Source organism: Bos mutus, chromosome 19 (genome assembly GCF_027580195.1).
Source record: "Bos mutus isolate GX-2022 chromosome 19, NWIPB_WYAK_1.1, whole genome shotgun sequence".
In the NCBI taxonomy this organism is placed as follows: Eukaryota; Metazoa; Chordata; class Mammalia; order Artiodactyla; family Bovidae; genus Bos; species Bos mutus.
The window spans coordinates 24,900,883-24,917,539 of record NC_091635.1 but is presented as its reverse complement, the minus strand read 5'-3'; the positions used below and the strand labels follow the sequence as shown (position 1 = coordinate 24,917,539).

The window sequence follows — 16,657 nt, the reverse complement described above, 5'->3', positions numbered from 1 at the left end:
TTCCCAATACTACTTAGTCTTCCAGGGCTCTTAAAATACTTCTGCCATCTGTTCTACTTCTTACATATTCTTATTCTTTTCATAATCCCAAATTGCCCCATAGTATCTTAAATAGACCAGCTCCCAGCCAACCTACATTTTAGAAGCAAACAATCTGCTAAGATCTGACCAAAAGGACAAAGTAAAAGATACCCTTTCTTTCCTCTTCTGCCCCTCAAAACTGTCTTAGTGGGAGGAACAAAGCTGGGGGCAAGCCACATGTACACGGGTTTTCTATTTTATCTTTCCTTACATTACTTCCAAATGAGCAAAGAATATCCAATTTGCTACATGTATCCAGTCATTGTCAAGAAGTAAAGAGTTTTCTGATCTAAATAAACTCTTTTCAGTTGTCTCCTTGACTGCTGTACCTCTGGCTTCTTTCTAAAAGAGAAAGACTGTGTAGAAGTTGCCCTATGCTGGAAGATGACTACAATACCACTATTACAAGAATCTGGTGAGATGTGTGCTTTGTCTTTTGAGCCCCACACAGTCCCTTGTGTTAAGCTCTAAAATTATTTTCTCTTCTCAACACATTACTGTACCACATCTCTGACACTAATTCTTTATTTCTCCTTTAGGTAATTAATTCTATCTTCACAGTTCCATTCATTTCTGCCAGTTTACATTCATATTCTGCCCCCTGTGGATTTTGGTTAGCATCTGTTAAACCCTGAACTATAGGGCCATTTCTTGAATAGCGTATTTCACATTTTGCAAAACAAACTGCTACATTAGTACATATAATTCTCTATTCTCAACCTGTGTTTTCAGCCATAAATGCTTTAGGACAGTGAGATATACAGTAACACCATATCACATTATTTAAAATGTTACAAAAGCTATGGTTATAATTTATAAAAGTTTAAAAACTTTAAAAATATAATATTTTATTTTTAAAGTTTGTTTTTAAAGAAAACCTTTATAGACTTCAAAGTATGAGCTAGGAAAATTAAAATTTTAATAAAACTAGTATCATTACAGTTTGATTTTTTTAAGATGCTACTGCTCACTGAGATGGATACATTAATAATGTTAAGAAAAAAAAATGGAAAAGCTCGCAATTGGTTAAAAAATTTTATAGAGCAAAATAGTTCATAAAGCTATTTTAGTTTAAAATGCTGTGATTTTTCTGAGAAAATAAAAATCTCCCATTTATAACAAGTTGAGATAGTTAATATTGAGAATGATGTTTCTGACATTCTCAACCAGGGTACTAAAAATAAAGAATGCATATACTTTAAAGGCACCCCCTCAAACTGAAATCAGAAAAATTTTCAATTTTGAACCTTTTAAAAATGTGTTTTAATCCTGTCTCTTTTTTTCAATTTTGCACACAGCTGTCTGTTGTACTTTTTAGAATCATGCCAGATGCTGGGTTCATCAAGCAAAAGCAGGAAAACAATGGTTTGAAAGCAATTAGAAGCACTGAGGCTGCAGCCAGGCTCATATTAAAATGTGATAACACCGTTCTAGTGGGAATTTCAACACTACTCCATTTCTGACATTTTTCTGCTGCCAGACAGGCAGGCTGTGTGGAAGAGCACTGTGATTGAGGAGGTAACATACTGGAATTTATTTCTGGAGCAATGAAGGATTAGCTGAGTTGGAGCCCTCCCAAGGCTTTTATTATGGACTCGGCCACCATTTTATTTGAATGCTGGTGGATCCTATTGGCATCTAACAAAGCTCAAGGAATAAAAGCTTTGGTCCTATAAAATAATCTAGCACGAATTCATTCAGAAGGCAGAAGCATCAGGGCTTCTTATTGCTAAAAAGCAGGGCAAGGGAGCCCAGCAGGGTGAAGGTTAATTAAACACTCCACTAACTTTCCTCAGAAAAGGCTAATGCCACCCTATGGAGAAGCTTACTTAGAAGATACAGAAGTAACAATACCATCTACACATTTTTAGTATGAACCATAAATGGTTGGAGAGGACTCACCTTGGGGCTGAAAATTCCAAAAGTATCTGAAATAAAAGGAAAAAGAATGGAGATAAGTCAAACTTGTATTTCTCAATCGTGGCATATGATAGCAATAGCACTCCTTCCAAAAAGCTTCCTAAATAGTCAATAACTAGCCAAAGCCACAATCTACTCTAAGAAAAACCAAAGGGTTGTCCTTGAGATTTGAAAGATTCTTAAAGGCTTGAAAGGGACATTTAACTCACTGTATCTCCTTAGATAAGTCTGACTTTAGAGCTAGAAAGGTCCTAAAATATTACCTAACCATGGTCCAGGTTTCTCCTAAGGAGCTCTTCAGGCTTTGAGCAGGACGAGCCCTTGTTTGGATAACCTATCTTGTGTGTTATAGGACAATCAGCATCATTGGTTCTGGGCACCAAAAACTAGGGGCACCCCCAGTTGTTATGACAACTAAAACACCCCCCAACACATCCCCAGATACCTTCTAGGCCTAAATTCTTAATTTTACAGGTGATGTATGAACAACTGACTCAAGGTCATCCAATATTTTAGTGTCCGAGCCAAGACTGGGGCTCTTGCAATTCAGTCTATCATTCCATCTCCTCTTTTATTTTGGGAAATGACTGGCAAACCCCACAACCCTTGAAGTCTTACAAATAATGAAATGGCAATAGCAGAAGGGATCATTTGCAAGTCACTTATTTGAAATCTAAATTGCTTCCCCCGCCTCCCCACAGAAGCAATGTTATATATAGTGGCTACCCACAAAAGTCTATTGTACTTTGGACTCCATTTCCTCCTGCCTTCACAGGATACTTACATTATTCTACATCGATTTTCTCTTGTATAAATTCAACCTCTTCCTCTCAACATGGCCCTTTCCATCAGCATTTATGCTCATATAAAAATAAAGCAAACTTTCCCTCACCCCCTTCACGTCCCTCCATCTGCTGCCTTCTTTCCTTTCACATCACAGTGAAATTTTCCCAAGTGTTGGCTATAGTCTCTCTTTATTTCCTCACCTCCCACCCGCTCTTCAACATATCCCAATCTTGTTTACAGTCACCACATATTAATTCTTGGCTATAAACATAGTAATCTCTATCCCTCTAAGTGGAAAGAATATTTTTCTATCCTCATCTTGACTTCCCAGGGGCATATATGAGTATAACAGCACTTTTTTTCTAAGGAGAGAGTTCACAGTTTTAATCCAATTCTTAAAAATATTCCAAAAAAGATGAGGAAAGGGTAATACATTGATGATAATGGTGTGTCTTCTAGTATGTGAAAGTGAAAGTCACTCAGTCATGTCCGACTCTTAGCAACCTCATGGACTATACAGTCCATGGAATTCTCTAGGCCAGAATACTGGAGTGGGTAGCCTTTCTCTTCTCCAGGGGAATCTTCCCAACCCAGGTCTCCAGCATTGCAGGCAGATTCTTTACCAGCTGAGCCATAAGGGAAGCCCAAGAATACTGGAGTGGGTAGCTTATCTCTTCTCCAGTGGATCTTCCCAACCCAGGAATCAAACCCGGGTCTCCTGCATTGCAGGTGGATTCTTTACCAACTGAGTTCATGGCTGAAATAAAGTGTGGCTACTTTGGGGAGGAACACCAGCCCAATGAGCATCTAGGTTATTTCTTTATAAAAATTCAGAAAATGGAGAGCAAGGAGATTATATGCAGGGGGTATACATCTCTGGAGTATAACCCAGAGATGAATTTGTGGGAAATAAACAGAGTAAGAAGAGAACGTGAAGAAACCTTGCAATGGACTTTTCTTGTTCCTTTTCTTTCTCAGAACAGTTCTGGACTGGCAATCAGGTGAAGGAATGCTAAGATGCTTGGGTTAGAGGGCAAGTAAAGTTCAGAACAGCTTTGACGTCTTCAGTGGAAAGGGGCAGAAGGGAGGAGAAGGGGAAGGGTGGGAAATACAAAGGTGCAGCCCCTGGGGAAGAGGGCGGCCACGCTGACGAGGGCATATGTAAACTGAAACCGGCTGCGACTTAAATAATCGGTTTATATTAGTGTACCAACCAGACCCTGCCATTTCCCAATGAACTTGGCCAATGTGATAAGTTCTCCATAAATCTCCTGTCTGTAAAACACAGCTTACCAAGCAAATTATCAAGAGGGTGAACAATTTTCCATCTTCTTTTCCTATTTTTCCATCTTTTCTCAAGGTGTTGTCTTGCCCCCTCCCCATTCCAATCATTATCCAACCTCTATCTAGTTCAGTATAAACAGAAATTAGGATATGAACATGTGCAAACTGTGTGTGCGCACTCCTCTTTCCAAAATGTTAGTGACAGCAACAGCAAAAACTTGGCTAACAAGTATCTTCACTTACTGATCGAGAAAAAAACTTAGCCACGCCCCAGTGGCAGTTAAAGGCCAATTCATGGTAAATTGTCAAAACAGGTAATAATGATCTCAGTCTCTTACCTGTTCCCCCGACCCCTGCCCTCCACAATCTCCATTCCAACTCACACACATTTTCAGTTCCTTTCTCTATGTACTATAAAGTGTCCTGGTTTCGCTCGTTAGTTAAGGAGATGTATATGTTCACATGTACCAAGCATTGCTTCTCCCAAAGGTAGTTATATCTTAAGAAGGCTGTTTACGGAGGAAGAATTAAATTAAATTTAATCCAATAATCTGCTTTATACTGTTATTAAATATTTCAGTCAATAAAAATTATATATAGAACTTGATGTAGAAAAATGACATGAAGTGGAATATCAGTTTGCTTCTTTCTCAAGAGATATAAAACTACCCTGGTAAACTACCTCTTTTTCCTTTCTTCTTATTTTAACTATTTATTATGTAACAACCCTAAAGGAAGTCCGTACACACACACACACACACACACACACCCCCCTCTATCCCAGAGCTCAGAGAGGATACTTCTAAAAGGCAAGGCCAAAAGGTGAACAATCTCATTTCTCACTGGAGGGCACCATGGATTATTCTTTGCTGACTCACTTAAAAGTCTTAATCTTATCTTGTTAAATATATCCTATGGATGGCATTCACTACATTCTCTGGAAAGATGATTCCGCACAAGAGAATTCTGCTCTCCTTAGGAGGCATTTAGTCAAATCCTGCCAACATCTTCTAATTCTTATCCTTCACTTTAAAAACAATTATCCCTTAGCCAGAGACTCCAACAAGTCTGAAACTAGAAATTTTAAACCAAAATACAAAGACCACAATGGAAATATATAAAAGAAAAAGCATGCAAACACACACACGGAGTTGTGTTCATCCTAAATGCCTCTGAGAATTTCATATCAGGGCTGAGCAGATAGATAGCAACACTTCTTTAATCTTCTCTTTGAAGCTTCAGCTTCAATATGAAAGGGAAGCTATCACTCCTCTACCATATCCATACTTGACATCATCAGGTCCATGCAAATGATATTTGGAACTGGAAAAAAGATGAGTACAGAATGAGCAGAGAGAAAATGCTGCAACTGTATTGATGATGATGATTTTCACATTCAGTCAAAATAAATCCATCTTGTGTCTCCAAAATTAAAATGGAAGAATAATATTTTACAACATTTAGTCTATGCTACAGAATAAAGTCTTTAAAATTTTCTTCTTATTATTATTTATCTATTATTTTTGGCTGCACTGGGTCTTCACTGCTGCACTCGGGCTTTCTCCAGTTGTGGGCGCGGGCCGGGGGGCTACTCTCTAGTTGCAGTGCACGGGCTTCTCACCGCAGTGGCTTCTCTTGTTGCAGAGCACATGTTCTAGGGCACACAGACTTCAGTAATTTCAGCACATGGGCTCAGTAGTTGTGGAGCCCACAGGCTTAGTTGCCCCAAGCCATGTGGAATCTTCCAGGACCAGGGATGGAACTCCTGTCCCCTGCATTGGCAGGCAGATTCTTAACCACTGGACCCCATGGAAATCCCTGAATAAAGTCTTGAAAATTCAAGGTTACTTTACATGCAAGACAAAATTTGCTATTTGTGTTTTTAAATTAAAGAAGTTCTATTTGAACTTTAGTTTAAGGAAAGGTGCAGCAAATGAACTCACTATATTGAGGGAGTCTTGATGTCCAGCTGTAGCTATCATAGCAGTAGTAATAGTAATGATAATAACAATGCTAAGATTTTTAAAAATCAATTGCTGGGCATTGTTTTAAGTACTTATATAAACTTACTTCCTCCACATTCTAACCCTATATTATGCCCATTTTATAAATGAGGAAACCGAGGCATCAAGAGGTGAGAGAACTTGCCCATGGTTTCATAGCTACTAATCAAGGTTTATTAATCCTAGCTAATCCTAGCAACTAGATCCAGAACAGACACTCTAATAAGAAATTAAACAGGAAAGTTTTGAGACTCTGTGTTTCCACTGCAGGGGGAGGTCCATCTCAGATTACACTTCAGTATCTTTTAAATTGCGATCATACTGTTTTAGTTTGCCAATTAAGATTGATGGAATATGAGATTTCTCCTAAAAATGAGGCTATTAACTTTTAATCATTAGTTTGGGGTTTGAAGGTGGGTGTCAAATTCTTGACCATGGAGCTAACCAATAAACACGTTTAGTGAGGTTAAAATATTCAGAGCCTTAACCACTAAGCTAGCTAATTAGATAGATCCTGGTGAAGTAGGTAAAACAAATGTAACTATCCTCATTTTATTGGAACTATCTAAGAAGGAACTGGCAACCCACTCCAGTGTTCTTGCCTGGAGAATCCCAGGGACGGGGGAGCCTGGTGGGCTGCCGTCTATGGGGTCGCACAGAGTCAGACACGACTGAAGCGACTTAGCAGCAGCAGCAACAAGAAGGAAAAATAATTCCATTTCCTAATTATAATAAAACTCTGTATTAAGCATTTAACACATGCTAGGTGTTATGGCAGAAAGTGAAGTGCAACTAAAAAGCCTCTTGAAAGTGAAAGAGGAGAGTGAAAAAGTTGGCTTAAAGCTCAACATTCAGAAAACGAAGATCATGGCATCTGGTCCCATCACTTCATGGCAAATAGATGGGAAAACAGTGGAAACAGTGTCAGACTTTATTTTTGAGGGCTCCAAAATCACTGCAGATGGTGACTGCAGCCATGAAATTAAAAGACGCTTACTCCTTAGAAAGAAAGTTATGACCAACCTAGATAGCATATTCAAAAGCAGACATTACTTTGCCAACAAAGGTTTGTCTAGTCAAGGCTATGGTTTTTCCAGTAGTCATGTATGGATGTGAGAGTTGGACCATAAAGAAAGCTGAGCACCAAAGAATTGATGCTTTTGAACTGTGGTGTTGGAGAAGACTCTTGAGAGTCCCTTGGACTGCAAGGAGATCCAACCAGTCCATTCTAAAGGAGATCAGCCCTGGGTGTTCTTTGGAAGAAATGATGCTAAAGCTGAAACTCCAGTACTTTGGCCACCTCATGCGAAGAGTTGACTCATTGGAAAAGACTCTGATGCTGGGAGGGATTGGGGGCAGGAGGAAAAGGGGATGACAGAGGATGAGATGGCTGAATGGCATCACCAACTCGATGGACGTGAGTTTGAGTTAACTCCAGGAGTTGGTGATGGGCAGGGAGGCCTGGCGTGCTGCAATTCATGGGGTCACAAAGAGTCGGACACGGCTAAGTGACTGAACTGAACTGAACTGAGGTGTTGTGCTCAGTATACATTTTACATGTATTATTTTATATGTATTATTTTATCTTCATCATAATCCAATGAGATTATTACTATTACAATGATACTATATTATCCCCTTTTTACAGATGAGGAAACTAAGACTCAGGATAGTCAAACAAATTGGCCAGGATCATGCAGCCATTAAGCGGCAGAGTCAAGATCTGTATCTAGGTCTGCTGGGTAACTGCATTTCCACTGGCTGTAATGCAGAAAACAAGTCTAGTACTAAGAGAAGTTATAACTGTTTTGTCAGACAGCCTTGTATCAGGGAGCAGTCAGTTCAGAGTCTTTAATTTGGAGTCAACTATGGTTTCAACTATTTGAGCTTTGGGAAATTCATAAACTCCCTAAAATTATAGGTAAAAAGTAATGTGTGTTTTCTTTTTCCTTGAAAAAGAGTCCATGAACTCCATTAGAATTCAAAAAATGTCACTAACTCCTCCTCCAAAATGGTAAGACCCACTTATCATTAGATGAATAGAATTAGATGAGTAGGGTTAGATGAAAAGGATTATAATGGCATTATAAACCTAACTATGCAGAAAGGCTAAAATCTGTAATCTAGAACATCTAGACGAAAATCTTTTACAACTAAAGCATTAAGAGTGTTGTTTTACTTGTGACTTACAGAAATTTAAGACCCATCATACACTCCCTGTCTTGGTAAAAAAAAAAATCAAATCTCTTCTTGATGACTTACAGATGTCCAGATTTGAACTTTAGTTTTTTGTACAAAAACAGTGGTGTCTTCTAAATGGGTAGGCTGTCTGTAATACTCAATGTCCAGAGACTTCCATTTCCCTCTTGGTCATCTCTGTTCCCTGGTAATGGCTGTCTCCAAACAAACTGCAAAGACTAACGCTAAAGTGTTATCCTGGCATTAGGGCTTCAGTAGTAAGTAAATCTCTTCAAGAAAATTAGAGATACCAAGGGAACATTTCATGCAAAGATGGGCTCAATAAAGGACAGAAATGGTCTGGACCTAACAGAAGCAGAAGATATTAAGAAGAGGTGCCAAGAACACACAGAAGAACAGTACAAAATAGACCTTCACGACCCAGATAATCACGATGGTGTGATCACTCACCTAGAGTCAGACATCCTGGAATGTGAAGTCGAGTGGGCCTTAGAAAGCATCATTATGAACAAAGCTAGTGGAGGTGATGGAATTCCAGTTGAGCTATTTCAAATCTTGAAAGATGATGCTGTGAAAGTGCTACACTCAATAAGCAAGCAAATTTGGAAAACTCAGCAGTGGCCACAGGACTGGAAAAGGTCAGTTTTCATTCCAATCCCAAAGAAAGTCAATGCCAAAGAATGCTCAAACTACCAAACAATTGCACTCATCTCACACGCTAGTAATGCTCAAAATTCTCCAAGCCAGGCTTCAGCAATACGTGAACCGTGAACTTCCAGATGTTCAAGTTGGTTTTAGAAAAGGCAGAGGAACCAGAGATCAAATTGCCAACATCCACTGGATCATGGAAAAAGCAAGAGAGTTCCAGAAAAACATCTATTTCTGCTTTAAAGAATATGCCAAAGCCTTTGACTGTGTGGATCACAATAAACTGTGGGAAATTCTGAAAGAGATGGGAATACCAGACTACCTGACCTGCCTCTTGAGAAACCTATATGCAGGTCAGGAAGCAACAGTTAGAACTGGACATGGAACTACAGACTGGTTCCAAATAGGAAAAGGAGTATGTCAAGGCTATATATTGTCACCCTGCTTATTTAACTTATATGCAGAGTACATCATGAGAAACGCTGGGCTGGAAGAAGCACAAGCTGGAATCAAAATTGCCAGGAGAAATATCAATAACCTCAGATATGCAGATGACACTACCCTTATGACAGAAAGTGAAGAGGACCTAAAAGGCCTCTTGATGAAAGTGAAAGTGGAGAGTGAAAAAGTTGGCTTAAAGCTCAACATTCAGAAAACGAAGATCATGGCATCTGGTCCCATCACTTCATGGGAAATAGATGGAGAAACAGTGGAAACAGTGTCAGACTTTATCTTTTGGGCTCCAAAATCACTGCAGATGGTGACTGCAGCCATGAAATGAAAAGACGCTTACTCCTTGGAAGCAAAGTTATGACCAACCTAGATAGCATATTCAAAAGCAGAGACATTACGTTGCCAGCAAAGGTCCGTTTAGTCAAGGCTATGGTTTTTCCAGTAGTCATGTATGGATGCGAGAGTTGGACTATAAAGAAAGCTGAGCACCGAAGAACTGATGCTTTTGAATTGTGGTGTTGGAGAAGACTCTTGAGAGTCCCTTGGACTACAAGGAAATCCAACCAGTCCATTCTAAAGGAGATCAGCCCTGGGTGTTCTTTGGAAGAAATGATGCTGAAGCTGCAACTCCAGTACTTTGGCCACCTCATGCGAAGAGTTGACTCATTGGAAAAGACTCTGATGCTGGGAGGGATTGGGGGCAGGAGGAAAAGGGGATGACAGAGGATGAGATGGCTGGATGGCATCACCGACTCGATGGACGTGAGTTTGAGTTAACTCCGGGAGATGGTGATGGACAGGGAGGCCTGGCGTGCTGCAATTCATGGAGTCGCAAAGAGTCGGACATGACTAAGCCACTAAACTGAACTGAATTGAACTGAGTAAGTTTTAAGGCTAGGAAAACCCTTGCATTTGACCTTGAGTATTGAGTCACATGGTAAATACGGATTATACCCAAGGAAATGACTTTTCTGAACAATGCTAATAGTCTCTACACTGAATATTTCCTATAACCTCGTCTCTCATTTGGGAAGATTCAGTTGATTTTGAACTCTCTTTCCACTACCAGTATTCCAACAGAAGGAATGGGCAAGGGGCAGAGGTAATAGGGCATGACATCCAAGAACACAAATGGGAAAAGAGCACCATCTGGTGGAAGTCTCTGATGGAGCATCAGAGGACAGGGACCCAGGGGTGGGGGTATCCAACTCTTCGTGACCCCATGGACTGTAGCTTGCCAGGCCCCTCTGTCCATGGGATTCTTCAGGCAAGAATACTGGAGTGGGTTGTCATTCCCTTCTCCAGGGGATCTTCCCAACTCAGGGATTGAACCTGGGTCATTGCAGGCAGATTCTTTACTGGTTGGGCTACCAGGGCTGGGGGTACCAGCCTTAGAAACAGTTGAGCAAGCATGGGACGGTCCCTGGGAGTGGTGCCCCTATGGTCCCTGTTCCTTCAAGCCATCAAAAGTACAAGAACTAGTATCTGCCTACAGGAAGCTTACAATCTTTTCTAAAATATGAAATACACATGAAGAGATAGTCAATTTAAGATAGTAAATTACAAACACACACACACTATGGTAACAACAACAAAAAAAGATACGCAGATGATAGCACTCTAATGGCAGAAAGTGAAGAGGAACTAAAGAGCCTCTTGATGAGGGTGAATGCAAAGAGTGAAAAAGCTGACTTGAAAACACAACATTGAAAAAACTAAGATCATGGCATCTGGTCCCATCACTTTATGGCAAATAGAAGGGGAAAAAGTAGAAGCAATGACAGATTTTATTTGGGGGGTCTCCAAAATCACTATAGACAGTGACTGCAGCCATGAAATTAAAAGATGCTTGTTCCTTGAAAATTATGAGAAATCCGGACAGCATATTAAAAGGCAGAGACATCACTTTGCCAACAAAGGTCCATATAGTCAAAGCTATGGTTTTTCCAAAAGTCATGTACGGATGTGAGAGTTTGGCCATAAACAAGGCTGAGTGCCAAAGAATTGATGCTTTTGAATTATGCTGCTGAAGACTTGAGAGTTCTTTGGACCGCAGAGATCCAGCATTCATATTTTGGTTGCCTGATGCTAAGAACTGACTCTCTGGAAAAGATCTTGATGCTGGAAAAGACTGAAGGCAAAAGAAGAAAGGGTGGCAGAGGATGGGGCTTCTCTGGTAGCTCAGCTGGTAAAGAATCCACCTGCAATGCAGGAGACCCCAGTTCAATTCCTGGGTTGGGAATTCCACTGGAGAAGGGATAGGCTACCCATTCCAGTATTCTTAGGCTTCCCTGGTGGCTCAGCTGATGAATCCGCCTGCAATGCAGAAGACCTGGGTTCGATCCCTGGGTTGGGAAGATCCCCAGATGATATGGTTAGACAGCATCACTGACTCAATGGACATGAATTTGAGCACACTCCAGGAGACAGTAGAGGACACAAGAGCCTGGCATGCTGTAGTCCATGAGGTCACAAAGAGTCAGACACAACTGAGCAGCTGAACAACCACAACAATGGTAACAACAGATGATAAGCACAAAACTCATGTAACAGAAGGAGCTGTCATAAAGTCTTGGATTATTTGGTGGGAGGTAATATTTCTGTGATCTTGAGTCTATGTCCACAAATTTTAGAAACCCTAGAGGACAGCACCACAAAGTTCTCTTATAAAATACAATAGTCACAATTAAACTTGTATTAAATGATAAACAAGTAACATTATCTGATTTGATTTGATAGTATCACCCATGACTAAAAAAATTTTTTTAGAAGTCTATTTGCAGATAATAAAAAAGAAATAATATAAAATAAATTCATTAAATAAAATCCTATTCACCACTAGAGTCTTCTGTAACACAATCACTACATGAAATCCCTGCTCTGACATTAATAGTAAAATCTACGAGCTCAATGATTATGCCCTTTCATTGAAACACTGGAAACCTACATTCTAATATTTCATCCCCTGTGTTCTAGCATTAACACTGGAAATTGTGGTTGCTATGCAATCCCCCTACTCCCTACATGTAACAGACAACCAAATATGACTCAATGGACTATTAAAGAAAAACGCTAGCTAGCTGTGTTGTGGCAAAATGAAAGACACTAAATGTCAAGTCAGAGTTAAAATTTCTTTTTCTTTGTGTAGAAAAAAGGGAACAACTGAAGGGTTCGTTGGTCGGTTGGTTTGCTTGTTTTTAAGTATAGGGAATAATGTCCATTGTGATCAGATCCAGCAGAAATGTGTAGCCTAGATGGGAGAGAGAGGAGCAAATTGGTTTAGTAAGCTGCTGGAGAGCAAGAGAAGGGGCAAAAGGTTTCGGAAGGAAACTCAGAAATGTCTTTTGATTCCAAACCTGTGTTTTGAGAGAGAAAACAAGGCAGAACTCACAAAGAACTCTAGCTGATTATCATATTTTAATCTGTACTATCTTTAGCTCTTGCCCTGCCGTTTTTGTCACCATTGATACTTAGAACCTAATTTATTTTATTTTTTGCTTGCTTCAGGTTAATAGCTACTCTTAGACCACTGAGACTCCTAGTTATGTGATTGATAAATAACTGATAACTAGATGACTGTGACTGTGGACCATATACTCCCTGAATTTTACAGCTAGAAGGACATCAAAGGTCATTTTACTCAGCCCCTGACTTTATAGATGAGAAAAACAAAACATGAGGAGGTTATTTGATTGAACCATAAGGGTTTAAAAATCCACATTGTAGAGCCATGACAGTTTATCTTGTGCAAAATCAGAAACAGGTTCAAAATGTGATATTCATTTGAAAATTCCTTTGGTATTTTTCTTGTTGTGAACATGGTCACTTTATTCACCTGAGCTCAAATATTACATAAAAATTTTAAACTGGACTAGTTCCTGGGGCTCCTCCAGGCAGCGTGGATTTGTGAACATTAACATGTCAACAAACTCTTTATATCTCAAGTTATGAACACTGCATTCATTCTCTCAAACTGTAAAAAATGTCCACTATTTGCCAGACACTCCATGAGGGTCTGTGGAGAAGGCAATGGCACCCCACTCCAGTACTCTTGCCTGGAAAATCCCATGGACAGAGGAGCCTGGTAGTCTGCAGTCCATGGGGTCGCTAAAGGTCGGACATGACTGAGCGACTTCACTTTCACTTTTCACTTTCATGCATTGGAGAAGGAAATGGCAACCCACTCCAGTGTTCTTGCCTAGAGAATCCCAGGGACGGGGAGCCTGTTGGGCTGCCATCTATGGGGTCGCACAGAGTCAGACACGACTGAAGCGACTTAGCAGTAGCAGCAGCAGCATGAGGGTCTGAGAGCACAGAAAGCCTGAACTGTGGGCCAGTTTGGCTGGAATAACGCAAAACTGTGCAAAAGTGGTGTGAGTGACCTAAAACACACATAAGGTAAAAATTGGGGCCAGCAGAACCTAGGTCTGGCTAATCCCAGAATCCGTCTTACTGCCTGCAGATCAGAGTTTCTGGGGGTGGACCTGGGGTCAGATTGAGGGAAGATGCCTGGAGGGGAGAGTCACTGAGAGGCCAGGCCCAGGATGCAGAGAGAAGCCAGGCAGAGGGGCCAGGTGTTCAGAGCAGGTGGCAGAGGCCCACAACAGATGTTGGCGGGGGTAGGGGTTGGGCACGCAGGCAGGGCAGGATTGTGAATGGGTTCCAACCTGAAAGTCTGTGTTTTATCTTGTGAAATAAACTACAATGTCGAGCAAGAGTGAGAGGTGGTATGATAAGGTAAAGGCAGCTAAAGACATTAGAGGGAAGAATATTGAGGAAATTTAAAAGGCTGTTGATACAAAGCATGTGAAATAACTGCCAGGCATCATTAAGGGGTCAGCTGAGGTTGGAGACTAAGATTTACTGTGGCGGCAATCCAATTGTGTCATTTTTCTCCAGCACTAATTAGCTGCCCAGGTGTAAGGTCAGAAAAGGTGGACAGATGAATTGACCCAAGTTTAGAATTTTTCTAGGCTTGTGGGATAAAAAGACAAGAGAGTAAGAGAAGACTGGAGAAGCATGCCATGGAACTCAGGCTGGCCAGGGAAGAAACCAATGGCCAAAGACTTGACTATGCTGTCCGTACATATAAAATACTTAAACAATCAAATATTAAAATAGTCAATATTTAATATTAAATTAAAAGATTCAAAAATAAGAGATACAATTATTCTACTCTTCTCTCTCAGGACTGTTTTTTGTCCCTAAAGTCTCAAACCTCTCTTATCTCATGTTTCCTGCTTCAGTGGCCAACATCTCCATCCACCCAACTGAAGCTTGCTGCTGCTGCTGCTAAGTCGTTTCAGTCGTGTCCGACTCTGTGCAACCCCATAGACGGCAGCCCAACAGGCTCCCCCATCCCTGGGATTTTCTAGGCAAGAATACTGGAGTGGGTTGCCATTTCCTTCTCCAATGCATGAAAGTGAAAAGTAAAAGTGAAGTCATGCAGTCATGTCCGACTCTTCGCGACCCCATGGACCGCACCCTACCAGGCTCCTCCATCCATGGGATTTTCCAGGCAAGAGTACTGGAGTGGGGTGCCATTGCCTTCTCCGAACTGAAGCTTAGGAGTCATCTTTTATCTCGTTCCCTATTCTATGTATATCCCATCAATCACCAAGGCCTGGAGATTCTATCTTCATTTATTTTTAATCTATCTCCTCTCCCTCACTATGGGCACTGAATTCACTCAAGTCCTCAAAATACCTCACCCAGACCTATATAACCAGGTCCAAAGGGGTCTACCTGCCACTTTGCTCCTCTCTGAGCAATTCCCATCAATGCTGATGGAGAAGGAAGTGCAGTGACCGTGAAGAGCAAAGGCTTGCAGATAAGCCTAGGTTGGAGTTCTAGCACCTTCATCTTCTAGCTGTGACACTGTAGCTGCAGTCTCAGTTTCTTCATCTTTAAAATAGAAATAATAACCATATCTGTCACATATCATTCTTGGGAAGATTAACTGAGATGATATACATAAAGAACTGAGCATTAGGCCTGGCACCTGGCAGCCTTCAGCAAACCTCAATTGTTATGTCATTCAGTCAGTTCAGTCGCTCAGCCATGTCCGACTCTTTGTGACCCCATCGACTGCAGCACGCTAAGCCTCCCAGTCCATCACCAACTCCTGGAGTTTACTCAAACTCGTGTCCATTGGGTCAGTGACGCCATCCAAGCATTTCATCCTCTGTCATCCCCTTCTCCTCCTGCCTTTAATCTTTCCCAGCATCAGGGTCTTTTCAAATGAGTCAGTTCTTCGCATCAGGTGGCCAAAGTTTTGGACTTTCAGCTTCAGCATCAGCCTTTCCAAAGAATATTCAGGACTGATTTCCTTTAGGACGGATTGGTTGGATCTCCTTGCAGTCCAAGGGACTCTCAAGAGTCTTCTCCAACACCACAGTTCAAAAGCATCCATTCTTCGGCACTCAGCTTTCTTCACAGTCCAACTCTCACATCCATACATGACCACAGGAAAAACCATAGCCTTGACTAGATGGACCTTTGTTGGCAAAGTAACGTCTCTGCTTTTGAATATGCTATCTAGGTTGGTCATAACTTTCCTTCCAAGGAGTAAGCGTCTTTTAATTTCATGGCTGCAGTCACCATCTGCAGTGATTTTGGAGCCCAAAAGATAAAGTCTGACACTGTTTCCACTGTTTCTCCATCTATTTCCCATGAAGTGATGGGACCAAATGCCATGATCTTAGTTTTCTGAATGTTGAGCTTTAAGCCAACTTTTTCACTCTCCACTTTCACTTTCATCAAGAGGCTCTTTAGTTCTCCACTTTCTGTCATAAGGGTGGTGTCATCTTCATATCGGAGGTTACTGATATTTCTCCCTGCAATCTTGTTCCAGCTTGTGCTTCATCCAGCCAAGTTTCTCATGATGTACTCTGCATATAAGTTAAAGAAGCAGGGTCACAATATATACCCTTGACGTAGTCCTTTTCCTATTTGGAATCAGTCTGTTTTTCCAAGCCCAGTTCTAACTGTTACTTCCTGATCTGCATACAGATTTCTCAAGAGGCAGGTCAGGTGGTCTGGTATTCCCATCTCTTTCAGAATTTCCCACAGTTTATTGTGATCCACACAGTCAAAGGCTTTGGCATAGTCAATAAAGCTGTGGTGGTGGTGGTGGTTTAGTTGCTAAGTCGTGTTTGACTCTTACAACCCCATGGACTATAGCCTGCCAGGCTCCTCTGTCCATGGGATTTTCCAGGCAAGAATACTGAAGTGGATTGCCATTTCCTTCTCCGGGGGATCTTCCCGACCCAGGAATCGAACCC

The 16,657-nt window shown here is 41.0% G+C and overlaps 1 protein-coding gene across 2 annotated transcripts in view; it reads right to left on the bottom strand.

The window, feature by feature from the left end:
- Positions 1 to 16,657, bottom strand: part of SKAP1 (src kinase associated phosphoprotein 1) — a 304,772-nt gene that overhangs the window by 221,447 nt on the left and 66,668 nt on the right. For both annotated transcript variants that reach the window (XM_070389735.1, XM_070389736.1), the window contains exon 3: positions 1,984 to 2,009. In XM_070389735.1, coding sequence (XP_070245836.1) covers positions 1,984 to 2,009 — 26 coding nt within the window. The remainder of the gene's footprint in view (positions 1 to 1,983; positions 2,010 to 16,657) is intronic.